The sequence below is a fragment of the Apteryx mantelli genome, chromosome 9 (genome assembly GCF_036417845.1).
Source record: "Apteryx mantelli isolate bAptMan1 chromosome 9, bAptMan1.hap1, whole genome shotgun sequence".
NCBI lineage: Eukaryota > Metazoa > Chordata > Aves > Apterygiformes > Apterygidae > Apteryx > Apteryx mantelli.
The window spans coordinates 27,961,255-27,980,782 of NC_089986.1; the positions used below are offsets into that span (position 1 = coordinate 27,961,255).

At 38.5% G+C, this 19,528-nt stretch overlaps 1 protein-coding gene across 1 annotated transcript in view; it reads left to right on the top strand.

Annotated features, from left to right (window-relative positions):
• Positions 1–758: 758 nt before the first annotated feature.
• The window catches only part of WDR33 (WD repeat domain 33), a 71,321-nt gene continuing 52,551 nt past the window's right edge, over positions 759–19,528 (top strand). The window contains exons 1-2 of the mRNA XM_067302003.1: positions 759–881; positions 18,517–18,741. Coding sequence (XP_067158104.1) covers positions 18,538–18,741 — 204 coding nt within the window. The 5' untranslated portion in view covers positions 759–881; positions 18,517–18,537. The remainder of the gene's footprint in view (positions 882–18,516; positions 18,742–19,528) is intronic.

Genomic DNA, 19,528 nt, shown 5'->3' on the forward strand with positions numbered 1-19,528 from the left:
GGAGACATTGCTAATTGTTGATACATTTATAAGCTGCTCTAAGACTCGAGAGGATAAATATAACAGGCTCAGTGATCTGAAGCTGATCTCAGGAGATTTGCATCATCCTCCACAAATAGATAAATAACTATAAGCACTGGGGTTAGTTCTTGATGGTTGTCTTTTGAATCAGTCGGGGTGGGAGAGTGGAGGAGAACTGTGTCACATGCAATTACGTGGTAGAGCCGAGCAGCTGGGTATTTTATGAGCATTTTGTGTTATTTGCTTCACTATTAATACTTAATAACTGCTTCGTGTTACATGGTTAGGTGAGGTGGAAAGTGCACAGCAACGCATTTTGGAAGCAACAGTTTGACCTAGTCTCTGTAGGACAGCGTTTTAAAGAACCTGCAGGCAGCAGAAGCAGCCGGGCTGCTTGCTGCTGCCAGCGCGGTGCCAACACCTCCCCGAGCGGGGTGCCGCCGGCAAGCGCAGGATCCCGCCGCCCCGCCGCCGCCGCCCGGCTCCTCAGTGCGCATACGCGTGCCGCTTCGCGCCTCCACCTGCGCGGGGAGGGGTGGGGGGCGCCCGGCTTCCGGCTGCGCACGCGCAGGCTGCCTCGCGGCGGAAGGGGCGCGGAGGAAGCGCGCCCCCTCCCTGCTGCGCCTGCGCCCTCCCCGCCGCGCTGCCCCTGCAGGCGCGGGGCCCGCCTCTCGCGCCAGGGAGCGTGGTGACGTAGGGCGCGTGCGCCGCCCCGGTCGCTGGTGGGGGGAGGAAGATGGCGGCGGGCCGCGGTGGGGGCTCGTGAGGCGGCGGCGGCGGCGGCTTCCGGGGCCGGGGGGGACGAGGCGAGCGGCGAGGCGCCGGGGCGCGGAGTCGGCGTGCGGGAGACCAGCTGGACGGTGAGTGCGGCTGGGTGCCGGGCCGCTGGCGGGGCCGGCGCAGGGGTGAGGCGGCTGGGAAACGCGGCTCCCTCCGCCATTTTTAGGCCGCGGCCGAGGAGCGGTGCGGCCGGGGCCGGGAAGGGGCCGAGCCCCGGGGCGGCGGGTGCGGCGCCGCGGGGCCGCCCGGGCTGTGGCGGCCTGGGGAGCGCGGGGGCCCGGGCCCTGTCCGTGGGCAGAGCCGCGCGCCGGGCCCAGCTCCGCGGCGCCGGGCCACGGCGTGGGGTGTGCTGGAGGGCTGAGGCGGCGGCGAGAGCTGGGTGCCGGGAGCGGGCAGGGGGTCCTCCCTCCTACCTGCGGCATATGCGTCTGGCCGTGCCTCGCCCGAGTCTCTTAATCCTGCCTTCTCCTACTATTTTTTTTTTTTTTTTAATCTTATTGTTCCTCTCTCTGGCTGGGGTTTGAGCGGAGATCAGGCTGTGCCTGCTTGAAGACTCGGGAAGCCCTCACCCTTTTGGGGTAAATGCAGCCACGTGCAGCAGGCACTTGCTTGTTCTGGAGGGGTGAATGTATAAGATTCTAAAAAATGGGTGTTATTTCTCTCTTGCTGACTAACTAATAGCTTCTTTGCTATGATTAGGTAGTTATGTGCTTTGAAATGCAGTATTTTGCAAAATCTGTGCTAGTTTGAGCACATCTTGCCTTTAAAAAAGTAGTCATGGGTAAGTAGTTCTGTATTCTGTTTTGTACCTCATCAAATCCTCAAACATGATTTCTGAGGAGTATTTGGAAATCTGTTTTTCTGTGTAGACATTAGTCCCCTACTCTTCTCCTTGCAAAAGATGTTGCCCTTTTATATACTTTTCCTAACTCAGGAACTACTCTATTGTTTATTTAAGGAAGGAAGTACTACATACATCTCTGACAGACCCTGCAGTTTAGAAATAATATCACGGTATCAATACCCAAATATTTGGTGGTTTCTGCCTCCTGAATTCTGTATCAGTTAAATAGACTTTATCTCTCAACAGTTGATCAGAATATTCTGGTATTATTCTATAGTAAAAGAATAGATAGTCATAAAATATCCTTCAAAGTCTAATTCTTAACATCTGTTCAGTTTTACTATAGCATTTCTAATGGGAGGGTCTCTGAAACTTAACTAAAACACATTTAATTTTAACACCTTCAGTATGATAAGAAACATTTGGCAAGTCTTTATATTGATTAGCTGTTACTATTTTTGGAGTTCTTTGCCCAACTGCTCTGCAGTTTAGAAGGTATAATTTTACATGATCCTGCTGCATTTTACTGTTTCAGAAGTTGATGAACTACAAAATTATATTAAAAGCATCAATTTTGAGAAGTAGATATTAATATATGGGAAAAACAAATCTCTTCAAGCTGCAGAGAATTTTAGGTACTATAACTAGCATGTATTTAAGTAACAAGGTAAATTCCTATAGCTACTCAAACCTTTTAATCTAAATGTCAGGCACTAAATAATCTTTCTCTACTATCTGAAGTGTTCATCCTCCATTGAATCTTTGCTCTTTCAAGTTGTAGCAGAATGGCAACCAAAATACAGATGTAAAGATTAGGCTGTTTGGAACATGGAAATTGAAAAATTCTCATCAGTTTTGTGCTCCTGTTAGCAACAGAGGTTGGCACAGGAAGTACTAAGATGATGATCTGAAATTGATCTTGAGATAGAGGTATTGTATTAGAAATGCCTTTTTGCTGTAGCAAAAGAGGCCTTGATCTGGGAAGGGAATGAGAAAGCTCCCTATTTTCTTCCCATCTCTAACAGATACCTTAGTCTTTTAACTCTTCTGGAAAAAAAAAACCCAGCCACCATAGAGAAGATTTTTGATGTGAGTACAGATATAGAAGGAATACAGTTAACTTTTTACTGAGATGACTCCATGATAAACATCTCACTTCTTGCATCTGCTAGCCCCAGGGCTGATATCTAGGGAATTTCCATAGTTTTTACTGACACTGGAAATGAAAATAGTATTAACCTTGCCCAGATGTTAATTGCTAGTGTATTTGGGCAAATTATTCATTGTGAGGAAAGAAGCTACTCACTTTTTTTTTTTAATATAAAGAAGCTGAAAATGTTAGCTGTAACATGTTTGTGAATTTTACAAAATTAGTTGTTGATAGTGTTAAAATCCTTTGCGGTGTTTTCATTTCTTATATCATTCTGTTATTGCAAAAAGTTTTAATACAGGTTAAAAAATACAAGTGTGTGGTTTTCATTAGTATAGTTTATTTAAAAAAAAAGTCATTGACAAGCAAATAGGAGTGAAATTGAACATTGTTAGAGCTTGGTGATGGGGAGGGGATGAAGAATAGATCAAAAATCTTAAATTTTTTTCCTCTCATCGTAGACAATCTTTGAAAGTAAGTTCAGCAAAATAGACTTTTTGATAACTAAACAGTTCAGGTTTTGTTATTATTAATTTCACTTCAATTTAGAGAATCCATGATCTTTTTAAAATGCTCTAAAACTTCACAGCAATCCATTCTTGCTCACTGGTATTTAAAAACTACTCAGCATTTAATGGAATGTCATTTCTGGTTCAACCTGCTCTCCGCATTCTGTTTGGGTGTACCAATCGTTCAGTTGTGAAACTTGAAATGTGATATGAAGTATATAGCTTACTTTCTTTGCTGGTAAATAGTTTTTCTATTGTGCAATATTACTTTTGATAACACCGGATATTATTTAATATAAAGGCTCTGTATGCCCTCTGATGTGAAATATTGATTAAAACTTCTTCAGCAGCACATATTTAAGGCTTGTGGTAAAGTAAGTTAAAGTTTATGATGGGAAAAGTTAAGGCCTGAATGTGTCATAGAATAGTAGAAGTATGCCTTTTTGTGGAGCTTGAGATAAGAAAAGTGGCTTGCTTAGTTTAAAAGTCTTTATTTCAAGTTTCTTTCTCTGGTCAACTTTAGCTTGCTGATTTGAAAGTCTGAAGGGAACTTGGTCTAAAGAAAAAATCCAGAAACAAAGGCTGAAACTGTAGTACTTCTTAGTAGCTCAAGCACAAAGCAGGGACATGTGAGTTTAAATCCATCAGTCCTTACTCATGAAGTTTGATACTACTGACTTGATATATTCCTTTGAGCTACTGTACTTTTTTTGGTACAGTTCCTTCTTTCTTAGTGATTACAATTATAGCTTGTAAGGCACTTCTGAATGCCAGGTAATATTATAGACTAAATTTTATGCTTTGAAACTAAGCTAACTGGTATTGTTACTGTTTTTTCCTCTGATAATACTACTCTGTAGCAATTTATAAAATGGAAGGAATGTGGATGCAGATTGATTCTGTGTAGCAAGAATAGCTGTGGTCTACAAACAGATCCCAGTTTATGTAGGAAGTTAAATATCTGTTCTTTACTAAAATAAACTCTGTTCATTAAGATGTCTTGTTGAACAGGAAGAGTAAATGCCAACCTGAACCATGCAGGATAAACTCAGGATTTAGATTGCTCTTATCACTCACCTGTAACTTTACCCAAGTGTTGAACAGTGTGGCAGGATAAGCTGAAAGCAGCTTTGCAACTAAGGGCATAGATGAGTTGAAACTAATCAAATATCTGTGTGCTTATCTTGAAATGTATAAAACAACCCTATTAGAAAGAATTGAAGTAATCTGTGTCTCTTGGGATTGACCATCTGTTTGGGATTTCTTGTAAATCATTTCCCCAAATCCAGGAAAAACATGTTACAAAAGAAAATATTTGTATGTCCCTTTTTAAAGAGAAGCCAGTGACTGGATAACAAGGAGTTTGTAATATTTTAAGGGTTTGTTTTACTTCTGGTATTCATTGTGAAGCTTTGGCAACACAAAGTGCTTTTATTTTACCATGGGTGTATGAGTATTCATCCACAAATGAGTCTGGCAGGAGCTGCACTTTGAGTTGGGTAAGTAATGTCACTGCTCCGGCTGATGCACGTGCTTGACTTGCAGGCTGAGGGCTGTATAATGGTGCAGCTCTACACTGTCACCCTGTGAACTGTAGTTCTGCTGTCACCTAAACTGGCATTGCTGCCCAAAGTGGTAACTTCCCCTGCTTCTAGCGACTTGTTTCCTTTCTGTGCTGGTGGAGGGCATTCAAGAACCCCATACTAAGTTGGCTTGAGAAGCTGCTCTGGGCTTTGACTAACCTAGCAAAAAGGTTCTGTTAACACAGCTCAGTTTGTTAGGTGGATACCAACATGGTCACGTGAATGTTCCTGTTGGCTTGAAGAAGGGGTAATACAGGACAGGAACAAACAATCTGGAACATGGCAGGATTGCTGCTTTTGGTGTCAACATACTTTTAGGCTGGGTTCCGGTTGTGATGGAACTTGATCTCAGCAATCCCCTAGACTTCTCCCACAGTGCTGAAGTTCATTCAGTAGCTATCACTGCGTTTAAATTGATCACAATGAGCAGCACCACTTCCTAGCATTCTTCCCCCCTCCCTCCATCGCTGTGCACCCAGTTAAAAATTATCAGCTGATTTTGAAAATGCTTTTCTTCCTATTGGTGCATGTCTGCAAGCAAACTGTTAAGTTTTTGTGCTGAGAGACACTATAACACCACAAAAAAAATCATGGCTTGCCCAAGTGTGCAAGTCGGAGGACTGTGCAGGCTGAGTGAGTGGATGAGTGTTAATATTGTATGCTCATCCTGGAATGCTTGCACTCTGTGTTCCTGGAGTTAAATTGATACTTGAGTCAATTGTCAAACCTTATTTTTTGCAATCTTTTTCTACCTCTGGACATAAACATTTTTGTCTTCTCAGCAAATTTAAGCCTAGTAGAAAAGCTTGTTCTTTTTCTAAGAATATTTTTTGTAGATCCTTGAGCATAGACTAGTCCACAGCTTCCAAGCTTTCTATAGAGTGTAAGGTGAAGGTACTGGCCTAGACCTGTTGACTGCACTTCTGCTTTTGCCAGGAAGGTTTGCTGATACTCTCAAGGCAGGCAGTGTGAAGTAGGAAAGAAATGTCAAGGGATGTTAGACATCTGGAGAACTGTAGCTTTCAGAACTGCAGCTCTCCTGTGACATGCCCGTCTCCTGAACTGTCAGTCTTGGGCAGCTTGACTCTTTGTGTAATTGGGATAAATCTTATACTGAACACTTGATCTTTAAAAGGCTCTGTGCAGATTCGGCCTATGTGAACTTGGATTTTCTTTACTAAAAATGTATTGGTAGAGAAGATAAACATGTATTTTTATTGAACAGTACTAAATGCGAAATGTAAAGGCTATTTAGTAAAGAAATTTAAACAGTCTCTGAGCAGCATTTATATGGCTTCTTAATATTAAACAGCAGAATATTAAATCTGTTTATTCACATGGAAAGGCTAGAAAACATTAATGAGTTGTGGAAGAGATGGCTGTGCGATTCCAATTAAAAGCAAATGTATTTCTAATTCATATTAGTTAATGCAGTTTGATTTTTGAATTTAGTGTTTGGTAAAAAAAAATTTTTTCTTCTGTTTATAATGGTTATGATATAACCCCAGGAACTGGGCCTGGATCTCTTTGTGCTGAGAAAGCAAAATAAAGTGTCTTATTGAGGAAAGTCTACAGTTTAATAGTTGTACAGTTTTTTTTTTCCAAGACTCCAATGGGAGTCTTAAGTTCATTTTCTTGATTTTTATTTAGGTTTCTGCCCTCTCATTTCTTTTCTTTCAGAAACAATGACTATGAAAAATAAGTGACCTAAGAGACATAGATCATTTACGCTACATGACAGCATTGTATCATCTCAGAAATAATATTTATTAAAAAAAAGATGTTTTTAAAATCTGGAATTAGCTGTGTGGGTTTTCAGTTATGTGAGCAAATGGTACATACAGCATTCATCAATTTAGAAAGTGTTATAATATTTAAAATCCCTTTATATAGAAGAATATCTACATTGGCTATGTTCTACAATAACCTTGTTTTAAAGAAAAGTTCTGCAAGAGCTGTAGCTTAACAAAAGTTCTGTTAAACACTGAGGTTAAAGCAACAATTGTTAGCACAATTTATTTTTTATTATCAGAAGTTTGTTTCTCCTTGCATGAAACATTTTCTAGCCTACCAAGCCTAGCCTCGAATAGAGGGGTTATGCATTCATCTTCCACATCAGACTGTGGCAAAGCTCGCGTATGCTAGACTTCGGAATCTTAAATGGAGCAGATGTTGGGAAACGGCAGTTTTGAATTCTGCCTTTATCCAGGTGATGTCTCTGTCGGAATTTTACTTGATCAAAATAATTTAAAGTGGTGTTTTCTTTCACTGTTTCTGTAACTCAGTTATTGGGTGTTTGTGGGGTTTTTTTTGAAACTTCTCTGATTCACCAGTAAGTCTAGCTGAAATAATTCATAAATTATCATAGTTCCTTGTGCTTGTCTTTAAATTCACAGTGAAAGAGACCCAAAGTCATATGCTTGCCCTGACTTTTACCACCCTAAAATCTGACGTTTTAAAAAGATTTGTGGGAGCAGAGTGGGCAGTGCAAACTGCCTTGCAGTTTGAAAATGCATTGGTTGGAGTTTCATGTTTTCCCTGCTCTTGAGATGTTAATGATGAATGCAGGTTCCTTTGGGTGTTTTTTTTTTTTTTTTTTTAATCCCCTCACCAGGATACATCATGAGGGAAGACGGAGTATTTAGTAGTGAGGTTAGCCACCGCCGACACTTGCTACATAGTCAAAAAAGGCAGTGTATTGGTATGACTACCAGTGTGCTACGATTGAAGACTTTGGCACTGGGAGCAAGTGGTGGTGTCCAGGACTAGAAAATGGAAGTGCGTCCCTAGCCTTACTAGGGCCTGTCGCAAAGGCCTTGCTTGAATAAGTATTTTGTGCAACTCCATCAATAATGGGGAACATCGTTAATGTAAGAAGTATGGTTTGGGTTTCTCTGGCAGGATCCATAAGGGTCTTTTAGCAGCATTGTATGATTTAGTAAAGTTTGAACCTTCCTTTCCAATCCTGTTACCCTTGTGTAAGGGCGTCTCTTCATTAGCTGTGTCTGGGTATAGCAGCTGTAGGTATTAATTTGCAATTTTTCTATAAGCATACCTGCTAACTTAACTGTTTGCAAACTTTGGGTTTTGGTTTGGGGGGGAGGGGAGCAATAAACACTTTCATCTTGGATAAATCTTTGTATGTCTTCTACTATGTATTTTTATTGAAGGAGGATCAAGAACATTTGAAAAAAATCTTTTTTTGGATATTGCAAGGAAAATACTGCAGGTGCAATATGCTATACAGTGTTTATTTTGCAGTGTGCTTGTAACAGCGTTTAGAATCTTCTTTTCTTGCATTGGCTACATGAAGTATGTGAGTAACCTTGACCTGTGAAGAACACTATGGTACAGAGCCCCTGAACTCTCAAAGTCTCTGCTGTTGTGTGACTTAGCCAGCATATAGAAATGGGTGGAAATTGCTTTGAACATGAAAATAGCCAATTATATAAAAACAAGTTCCATCCTTTTGAAAAGTGTCTGCTAAAGAATAAAATATTTTTGGAGAGAGAAGTAGAAAATACTTTTGAATGCTGTTAATAACTACTGAAAAACAACCGATCTTTAGCTTTTGATTGTGATTTTTTTTTTTCTTGGTCTTTCATGTACTTCTTACTTCCCATATAAAGGCACCTTTTTCACATGATTACACATGATAGTGCTGTTTCCCTTCCTCTTACTCCCCCTTCTTGTCTTCGGTTTCTTAGTAATGGAAACTGAAGACACTACTCTTCTGCTTTTATTTGGCTGAGAAACTGGTATGGCTAACAGTGCAGCTTTGTCAAAAGAACAGCCCATGTAACACTACAGAAAAAAGAGCATTCTTTCAGTCACGTACTAAAGACTTTCTTAATTCTTTTATGATGCTTTCAACAATTTGCTTTTACATAAAACTTGCAAGAGTTATGAATATGTTTTTGTTAAGCATTCCATAGATAAAAGTTATGAAAGGTGAAGTTAAAGCTGTTACAAATTTTAGCTGTTAATAACAGCTAAACTTACTAAAAAGGTTTTGGTATCTTCTTGTCAGTGTTAAAGTTCCAACTGTGAGTTGCTCAAAGTTGCTCAATTTTGATGTATTAAAATATGTATTTCTGTTTCATTGTGTGAACAGACTCAAGTTGTCTTTAAATTCTGTGATAGCCATGAACTTCTTGTTCTCTTTATCATGGCAGTTCTCAGTAGGTTGTTTCTGAATTTCAGATGGTGATTGTCCCGTTTCCCTACTGGGAGTTTTGTTCTGCAGACTGCAGAAGTCCTTCTAGTCATTTTTCCCTACACTGCTCATAAAGTTCCCTGAAGATTTCTTTTTGTTTCATGCCTTTGTTTTGTTTTCCTTCCTCTGCTGTTTGTGTGTTTGATAGTGAGGGCAACTGTGGAGTCGTCCCCTGTCAGGAGCCGAGTAGAGACAACCAAGCAGAATGGCAGTGTTTCTTCCATATGGCACCTAAATCATAATTTGTCTCTAGAATCCAGTAAACTTCCAGTTCAATCATGTGTGAGAGGAGAAGAAGAGATGATGACAGCCAGGGATGTTGGGATTTACATACAGTAAGCACTGTAGTCAGGAGGGATCTTGATACACTTGAGAAATGGGCCACCAGACCCCTTGTGAAGCTCAGCCAGGAGACAGTGTTTCAGCCAGTTAGGATGAATTGCAATTATATTAGCAAGTCACACTTGTACTAAAAGACAGTCTGGGTTATAATCTAAATGAAGCTCTTGATGAATGTCAAGCAAGTGTCAAGTTGAAGGAACATGTAGGTAATTTAAAGAGAAAAAGATATTGTTTTTATTATTTTAAGTTAGTGACAAGATATTGCAAAAAATTTTGCTTTAACTTAAAGCAAAACTATCAGATCAATAACACTGAAATCATGGCAGCAGACCAAATTCTGTGCATCTTCTAATGGAGTTTTAAGCACCGCCTGGCAAACATCCTCATATTGCAGTTGGTTGCTTCCATGTTTGTTTTGAAGTGTGACCAAGAAACTTGCTGTACAAACACTCCTTTGCTTTCTGTGGGATGCAAAAAGGGAATGGTGCTAGGCCATTTTACCTACTTGTGGAAGCAGTTCTCTACTGTGGCCAGAGTGGTAAAGCAGGGCCTGTCTCTCGAGTCTTGTGCATTAAAGTATTTTGATTTTTTTCTTTTTGATGATGTATATAAGTACCTGTCTCCTATAAGTGATATGTCTGTTTTGGGGTGAGTTAGGGCCTTATTTTGAACATAAAGTGAGATATGCTTGTGGTAACCTGCCTGTCGGATTTTCATTTTGCATTCTGTTTCTTGATCAAGTATTTGTTTGTTGCTAGGAATGCAAAATTTGAAGAAAGGGCTTAAATGTAAGTGTATTTCATGTGCAGCTTAGGAGACTCAACTGTTTAAGGTTGTCCCCTGAGCTTTGTAACATGAGACTTTCAGTCTGGCTCTATTAAGTTTTTCCTTGATAACCTATCCTCCCTTTGGCTTTTAGATGTCTTTGTTTCAAATTTTCTGTATGTATGCTTTCTCTGCTGTTCCAGAGGTACTGGGCTTAGTGTGATTGTATGTGAAACCTCTAAGGTGAGGGTCGTCTTTTGACAGTTAAGTGGTGTCACTGCTTCTCTTGAAGAAAATAAAACTTTTGAATCCAAAAAGCTACATCAAAATAATCAAATTTTGCCAGGTCTTGCACACTGTACAGTGAAAATTGTTGTTTTCTGGATAGATATGTTAGAAATGTGAAGTATTTTGTCCTTTCAGATTCCATTATCGTTTCTGTGTGTGTGTTTGGGTTGCGTTTAAAAACACAAAGGTTTAAACTTCATGGGGAAACTGGGAATATGGAAGTACAGAACTGAAATTAAAGAGAAGGAATTCTGTTTTTGCATGTTCAGGTCTTTGGCCATGTCAGTGTAGTAGATTCAGGGCTGTGTGTGAAACAAAAATCACTGAAGTGTCTCCAGATAGGAAGAAGTTGTTGAGCCTTTTGGCCACAGTAGTTTATTTTGACTTGGCCACTGACTATTTTAAATAGCTATTTCCGTATTTTTGATTAAAATGTAGCAGGCAGTGTTTTCATTTGACATTTCATATCAGAATAGAATTACAGGAATTGAGCAAGTTGTCAAACCTTCCCCCCCCCCCCCCCCCACTTTACATGGTCAGAATTTCATACCTGTTTTGAGAAAGTTTTATTTGCAAATAAAACTACAATAGGGAATGATTACTAATGTATATTAAGAGTGCATTTAAAAGTTAGAGGTCTAGGGAAATGTCTGCTTATTGTAGAGAGCAATAACATCGCTTAAAAGCGGTCCTGTATAGTGGAGGTTGGTATTTTGGTCTCTAGTTTTGTAATTTGGTGTTTTCTATGGACCTCCAGTATATGTGGATAATTAAGGGGTCTACTCTCAGACAGTGAAAATGGTCTTATTTTTCTTAGGTTTAAACTCACTATGCTGGTGTCTGCATACCTTCTAGAAAACTTTCTGGGATCTGCAAATCAGCATATAGAAAACTACATTCTGTTGCAGTGTCTTATTTAATTCTGTTGCAGTGGGGTTGAAATTTTTAAATACTCAAAGGACAGGAATTTTATGCATTTTTTTTCTTCTGTTATAGTAAGCTTTTTGTCCTTTTTTTTTTTTTTTTATACAAAGTACATCAAATTTCATCGCCACAGGGCTGAGTTGGTCAACTTGCACTCCATTATTGTATCTTGCTTACTGATGCAAACATTCCTTATCACGGTGGTACGTGCTGTTTTTACCAAAAGTAAGATGAAGTTCCATTAAGCACTTCAAAGTCAAGACAGGTCACAGAGTGACTTTGAAGATGAGAATGTATTTTGCTGACTAGTTTTGAATTTCTTCTTAATATAACTATTATCTCACTTGTAACTGGTGGGAAACACATCATCCAGGTACAGAAATGAAAAGATACACAACATTCTTTCTGGACTGAATTTCTCTAGCTTTAGACATTTTACTCTTGACAAAGCAGCTTTATCTGTCCAAAATCTGTGACTTACAAAAACATTGTAGACTGCTTCAATTGAATTCAGTGATGATTTTATTTAAGGTTCTCTAGTGCCTCACACACATATACAATTTTTAGACTTTAGTTGATCTTATTTTGTTTTGCAAATTGGTTTTAACCTTTTTCCAATACAAAAGGAAATTGAAGACCAAAGCTTTTCAAGGATTTGGTCAAATTAATACATTCTTCATTCTATCTGAGAGTCAGCATTACTTTCTTTTTCATAGTTTTTCAGAGCACAATTATTTTCTGTACTGTGAAGGAAACCATTATCAGACTTTTCCTTGGAGAAATGGTTACCTCTGTGTAGAGCAGAAGCAGTTACCTCTGCTTTGAGAGTTTAATGCATAGGCAGACATAGAAATTAGTTTAAGCAGTTTTCAACTATATCTTCAGAAAATGTGTTGGAGCTTGCTGATGCTAATTCTGTTTTTTGCAGCATTTCTAGAAATACGGAACTCCAATATTAGTAATTATAAATCATATCTGCTTCATCAAGTGGAAAATGTTAAAACCATTGATTCAAAACTAATCTTTTGCTAAGGTTTATTTACTCTTTAAAGGAAGAATTGGGAATGTCTAATTCTGGTAATTTAAAATATCAGGAAGACCACTTCCTAAAGATAACATGGTTTGCATAACTGAAGAACGTTTTTCTATGTAACCCCCACCTGGTGATTTCATGCTCCCAAGAAAGGCCTGGGAGTATAAGCAAGTCCTCCACTCTCTTCAGCCATTAACCCTGTTAAGGTTATACCTGTGTAAGATAAATAGTGGGTGTAAACATATATATTCTTCTGTTTCCTAAAGCATGAAAAAATAGTGCTGAATATGGCAGAAATAGCACATTTAAATCTGGAGTATATCCTACCATATAATTCTCTAATATTAGGAAGAAAAAAGGATTCCCAGATAAGGAAAAAGGGTGGATGTTGAGATCTAGAAAGAATTTTCCCCAAAATAGTGTGAATATTTTAGGAAGGGGGAAAGCATGGAAGGGCATGGAGACCACTGGTTTCCAGAGCAGAGATGCACAGTCTTCCAAAGGACTGGAAGGGGCAGAAAAAAAGTTTGGAACCCAGTGTTGAAACTTAATAAAAGAGGGAAGGGAATAACATTAAATTGGACTTGGTCTCATTTTTCAGAACAAGTGTGTTGATCTAGGTGTACTTACAAACACCATAATATATAAGTTCTACATGTTAGCCAAATGCAGAGGTGCATTTTTGGAGATGATTTACAATAGGATTTTTGAATTTAAAGAAATGCTACTAAAAAAGAAATTGAGCGGTAGCAATACCTTCTACGTGTGAAGGTTATGTCGTTTGTCTTATCAAAGATAAGATGGTGTTACTGACGTATTGAACAGCCAATCGTTACGCTAACTTTGCCTTGTTATATTCTTTCCTTGTGCTTTCCCTGTGCCTCAGAGCTGAGGTTCTTAGCTCTAATAGTGTTTCTTGCGTTGAAGGGCCTGATCCATATTTTGAATTCCTATGTGCTATTGCAATCCAAATAATTACTATTAATTTTCACTGTTTCTGTTACACTGTAATTTTTTTTGCTTTAAGGCTTTCACATACTTTAACTTTCTAATACAGATTTAAACAGTATACAGTTGCTCTCAGGAGTTTTTTATCACCTGTTTTGTGTCTTACAGTCATTTCAAGGGATTGTGTCTTAAGCTGTAGCACGTTCTGTTGTAGTGGAGGGAGCAGGAAAGCATAGGTTTGGCTAAGTCAGTGGCTTCTTGTGCTTCCCTGGAGAATAGCCTTCTGTTTTACCATTTGGAAACATACTTTTCTTTTGATGTGTTCAGGTTATTACTCACTGTACTTCACCCAAGTTATTTTCAGTGAAAAGTAGCTCTTTATTAGATCAGCAAGCAAGTTTGAGTTACCAGTTGTTGCACTTTGTTAATGATAAACCTTACTTTTTCTATAAACCACATGAAAATGTGACGAGATTATGCATTAATTTTTTTCTTCTAGTATTAGAATATGTATAAGAACTGACTGATTTAAGGCATGATTTTTTTTCTTCATAGTTTACTAAGCTAACCTAGTGTAAAAAAGTTGCTTTGGTGTTTTTATTCTGATTGAGCAGCCTAATTTGTTCTATCCTGATTTAGTGAAGTTATCTGTGAATTGATTTGGTTCCATGATTTTAGATAGCAAAGTTGAAATCTATTAATTGTCAAAACTGACTGCAAAATTCATCTTGGTATTTAAAAGCAAGTGATACCCAAATAAGATGGTAAAGTAACATTAATTCTACAAAGTTAAATGCTCATATTATGCTCATAACCTTATTTGAGTACACAAACTACATGATAACTTTTTATAATGATCTCATACTGTGCAACTTTTCTAGTTTTAAAAAACAGACCTCAAAAATCCATCTGTCTCTTGACACTGTGCTATGCCCCAGGTATAAGGTCCCCATCAGGTTTTTGATTTCAGATCTGTTGTACAGCCATGTCTATCTGAATACCTGATAGTATTAGTAAACTTGCCCTTCTTTATGGACTACTGTTAGGAGTGAATAAAAGGCATGCTTTGTTTCATGGGTATTTGTTGGTAGTTAGATACAGTGCTGAACATCTCAGGTTTTGTCATGAGCTCCGAGTTCTCTGTTTTGCACAGCTGCTTTTGCCCAGCTCTCTGATTCAATTATTTTTTTCTTTTTTTTTCTCCTGTGCTCGACTTTTACTTGTGCCTATTTATCAGGCTTCTCATTCATTTTCTTTTGATTGACCTAGCTCTTTGACTATTTTTTTCTTATATAACTCCCACTTTTAATCTGTTTGTTCTGTTTTGTTTTTTGTTTTTTTGTCCATCTGTTCCTATTCCTGCCTTCAGTTTCATGTCAGATATGCCTCCATTTACTCCCCAAACTGATTGATTTTTTTTCCCCAGTCTTTCTCTTGTCATATTAACTGAAAGGTAGGTCCAATTACTAATGTTTTGGTACTTCTGGACAGCCTTATCTTTGCCCAGTGAATTCATTATAGGCTTTCTTTATATATCCCCAACTCTGTGTAAACCCGTCAGGTTTGAAGGGGTATTTGTGGGGCAAAAAATGGGCAAACGGACAGTCATTTCTCTGTAAAGTCATGTGTCTGCTCCGAAAGATGAGGACACCTAAATGAATGGCATATAAAAATTCATTCCATAGTTTAAAGTGTGATTAAAATTATAACAAACTAAAAGCATATGATAATTGGTAAAATTGCCACCTAGAACAATAAAACAAGACCTGTGCTATGCTCGGTCTTTGTGAAAATCCCTCTGTTGCTTCTAATGCTGTGCAATAAGGCAAAACGGAGTCTTCCTTTTATACCCTTGCTGATGGACTCTAAGTAAAAGAAGTTTGGTCTTTTGCTTAAAAAAAATTGGACATTACTACTCTGGATTATACACTTTCTTCTAATATTTGTTTACTTGTTTCTAGTTATTCTCCCAATATGACAGGACATTTAACTACAGATGTGGTGAGTTCAGACAGTTTTTAGGTGATATAAAAGAGCTAAAGGAGAGCGTGCTGAGGCATCGATTTGTCTCAGCAAAAGACTAGGTAGGATACTGAAAGTTAAATGTTAACCAGCTGGTCTATTTGAATGGAGAACATGTTCTTGGAAATAAATTTTCCAGGTTCATCTGATAAATAAAGGGGTTTCCTGGTGTACATTCAGTTCTAGATCCTCTTTGTTTAGAGACTTCTCTCCGTGTTTGTGCGTGCACAAAGTACACGGTGATGATTTGGGGATGAGGGTATTATATGGATAAAAGCATGGTATTTGAGGCGTTATTAGATGAAAATGAGCAGCTGGGTCATACAGAAATCTTTCTGCAGGCTTGTACTGAGTTTGTTACGGCAAGGAGGAAGCTTTTTGTAACAGAGGCAGTGATCTCAAAAGTTGGTGAAACAGCTCAGAGTGTAAAAAGAACAAAAATGTTTGTTTTTCTAGTCCTGTATTATCTTCCCTGTATCTCTTTTTATTGTCACGTCACAGTCAGGAGCTCAGAGGGAGAAGGGTGTGTAGTCAGTAAGAGGTGTAGTTAACATGTTTATGCCTTTTAAACTTGTAAACAGTAGTTGTTGCTGAGGATGACTGCATCTTAAGAGAATGTTATTAATACTGATCTAAGCTAGAGACCGCTTGCACTGATTTGGGGAATGTCCAATCCGAATTGATCCATATAGCTGATCTTGTAGTTAGCTATATTTGTAATTGAGAGATGTTCTTCAGAAGACTTTTTTCTTCTGACAGATCTGAACAAATGGTGAAGCAACTTGTCGCTTTGGAGCATTCCTCTAAAAAGATTTTATGTAATGCCTTCTTGCAAATATGTCTAATCAAAATGTTTTTGGCAGTCCCAGATTATATTTTTGCCTGCGTACATGTCATTGGTTCTCGAAATCTATTTTTGCATTGCCTATAAAGAAGTACATATGTGGCTTTGAAAAGAAGTCTTTTTTTTTCCCTCTCTAGTATAAAGTACTGGTAGGAATGGGAGCGTGTGTATCTTAGACCTGAGAGAGATTAGTCCTGGAAAAATTTGCATGTTTTTGAGTACTGCCTGAGCTTTAAAACTACATAAAAAGACTATTAAGAGTTGCATGTTTAATGGCAGTTTGCTCATTTAAGTAGAAGCTTCTGTCTCTTGATATAAAGCCATTACTGCCCTTTTAATTTTGCCTTTGAGAATGAACATTTGCAAAAGCTGACAGGACAGCTAGCTCTCTTCTGAAGAGCTGTAGGAGAGCCTGAGACAGCGTTGGGAGCGCTCGATGCGGGGAAGCTTTGGCGCCTGTCGCTTGTTTAATGCTGCCGTGACTGGTGCTACAGTGGTGCTCGTGGCAGTATTGCAGGTGGACCTGGTATCTTACTAGCCCGCTGGTACCGAGCAGCCTTCGGGCAAGGGAGTCTTTCAGGCAGCACGGGAAGGCACGTTCATTTGAAAGCTTTTCTTTTTTCTTTTCCTTTTTTTAACATTAAAGTTATTTGTGTAGCTAATAGCCAGGTGTCGATGACAGTTTGTCTTATGGTGAACCTTCTGCAATGGGCTCGGTTAACGGTGGGAAGGAGCATGCGATTTCTTTCTATGTTTGCAAAGCCTGCGCACGTTAATCTCTTCCCCGCAACGACAAACTGTCTGGTGTTTGAAGGACAACCTGCCCCTTGCAATTATAAAGTAGCTTTTAAAAACAATCAAACTGTGCAGTACCTTTAAACCCTCTTTCTTGTTTAGTATTCTATCCTAGCTTTATCTTGATGTGAAAAAATGGAAACATTTTTCAGTTACTTGGATCAAAAAGGCAAGATAAAATTTTAAGTCTGGCAATTGAAATAACTTTCCAACTCTTTCAAATTGAGGACACTAGGAATTTAACTAGAGTATCTTTTTGCCTTTACAGGCAAATTCTTTCACCTGTCTTTTAAATTGTTCCAGTTTTATTTCTCTTCTGTTTAATAAATGTACCCTGACTCTGTGTAAAGACTTTAGCCGCTTACCATCTAACTTCAACCTTTATGCAGAGGAGGGATTGTCAGCCACCTTTTGACACCAGTGTCAATTTATTTTGGTGTAAATTTTTTTGCCAAATTACGGCTAGGGGGAAAAGTACAAGTTGAAAATTAAATTTGAACTTTCACTAGTTTGGAGTATGTCATGTGTCAGTGCTTAATCTGAAGTTAGTGTTTACTCTAAGAACAGTTTATATTGGAGTTTTTAAATGTGAGAATGTTGCCTTGATCTCATCACTTGAGGATTTTACGGACCTGAAAAACGAGTTTTTAAGCTCTGCCAGAAAAAAACTGATATTTTAAAATGGCAGTATCTTTCACTGTTTGATAACCCTCCCCCACAGAAATATAATTTTTCTTAACATTCTCAGTGTATCTTGTGGGGAGGATTGTTGTTCAGTTACATTTATCAAATCATGAAGAGTATGTAATCTCTCTTAAAATATTATTTATTTACCGTTAACACAATAATAGAGTTACAGGTATACCTGAAGGCAGAACATGATCTGTACTGTGTTTGTTATAATTATGTAAAGGAAATGTAACTTTATTTTTAGATGCCAGAATAAGGTTTCAGGGCAGCCCTTAAATATTTTTTTTTCTTGATAATTGCATTTTTGAAAATGAGCTGGTGTGTTGGTGTAGGTGAGCTATGGTACTTAATTATGGCTTAATTTGCAAGTGATATGTATATGGTGTCTCTTATTGAATCTAAAATATCACGTTCTTTTGAAGGGGCTTAATGTTTCTTGCTTTTTCTTACACTATTCTTATTGAGGACATTTCTTTTTTTCCCCCAATGCAGTTTCAGTTTAGGGATGGTAATGCTAACTTTATAGTGATGTATTTGAAAGCAAAATTTCTCTTGCTACTGAACATAGTTAACCACTTCAGCTCAAGGATGGGTGAGAGGGGGAGAATAATAATTGTTCAGAAAAATTTGCAAATCTGACTTCGTAATGCACTGTTTGTTTGGAAGCAGTTTCTTTTACTCTTGTAGACATAAGTTAATGGTGATATTAATATGGGCTTTTTATTATTATTACATAGTAACCTAGTGTTTAACTTCTTGCAGCCTTTCAGGAACAGGATAGCCATGGCCACAGAAATTGGCTCCCCACCCCGTTTTTTCCACATGCCGAGGTTCCAGCACCAGGCGCCTCGGCAGCTGTTCTACAAAAGACCCGATTTTGCACAGCAGCAAGCAATGCAACAGCTTACTTTCGATGGAAAGCGGATGAGAAAAGCCGTGAACCGAAAAACCATAGATTACAATCCCTCTGTAATTAAATATTTGGAGGTAAGATAACATTTTGTTTTTGTTTGAATAACTTTTCTCTCTCCTGAAATTTGGCATTCCCCTTTTCACACTTACACAGGGAAGTCTGGAATATTGGGAAATCTGCTATTGTGTTTCCAGAAAAGTGTCAAATGCTTGTAAATTGGGTCTAGTCTGGTATTTGGCACTTCCAGATAAAACTGTGTATACGCACAGCTGATTTTTTGCACTGCAAACACTGATTTTTACGTTAATGTCTGTCTGTCCTGGAATTCTGGCTTGTGTGGGCATTGGAGTGTCTTGTATGGATTCTGACTTCTGAGTGGACATAGAAACCCGATGTAAATAATGTAACTTTTCTTATTTTTGTTTTGTAATGGAAAACAACCAAAATGGGAAACAAACTATTCCCACTTCCCCTCCAGACCTAGGGCACCATAAAATCCGTTGTCTCATCCTTTTACTAAATAACACTGAAAATTGCACTGTGATCTCTGAAAATCCCTTTCTGCACAGTTAATAGCTAAAGAACAACTTTAATGAAGTTTTGTTGAAGAAATGTTTCTAGGTGAAAAGCTTATTTAGCTTTCTTGATTATATGGTGATACTAATTCCATAATGTAATTTTATGATCAAGATGCACTGTACAAGTGCTGGCTGTTAGCTCAGAAGTAGAATACAAATCTGCAAATACAGGAATTGTTGGAACCTCAACAGCAACACTGCAAAGGCATGATAAGCTGATTTAAATCTGCTGTGGCCAGTGCATGATTGTAGTTTGTAGATGTTAACCATTTAAAGTTTTTCT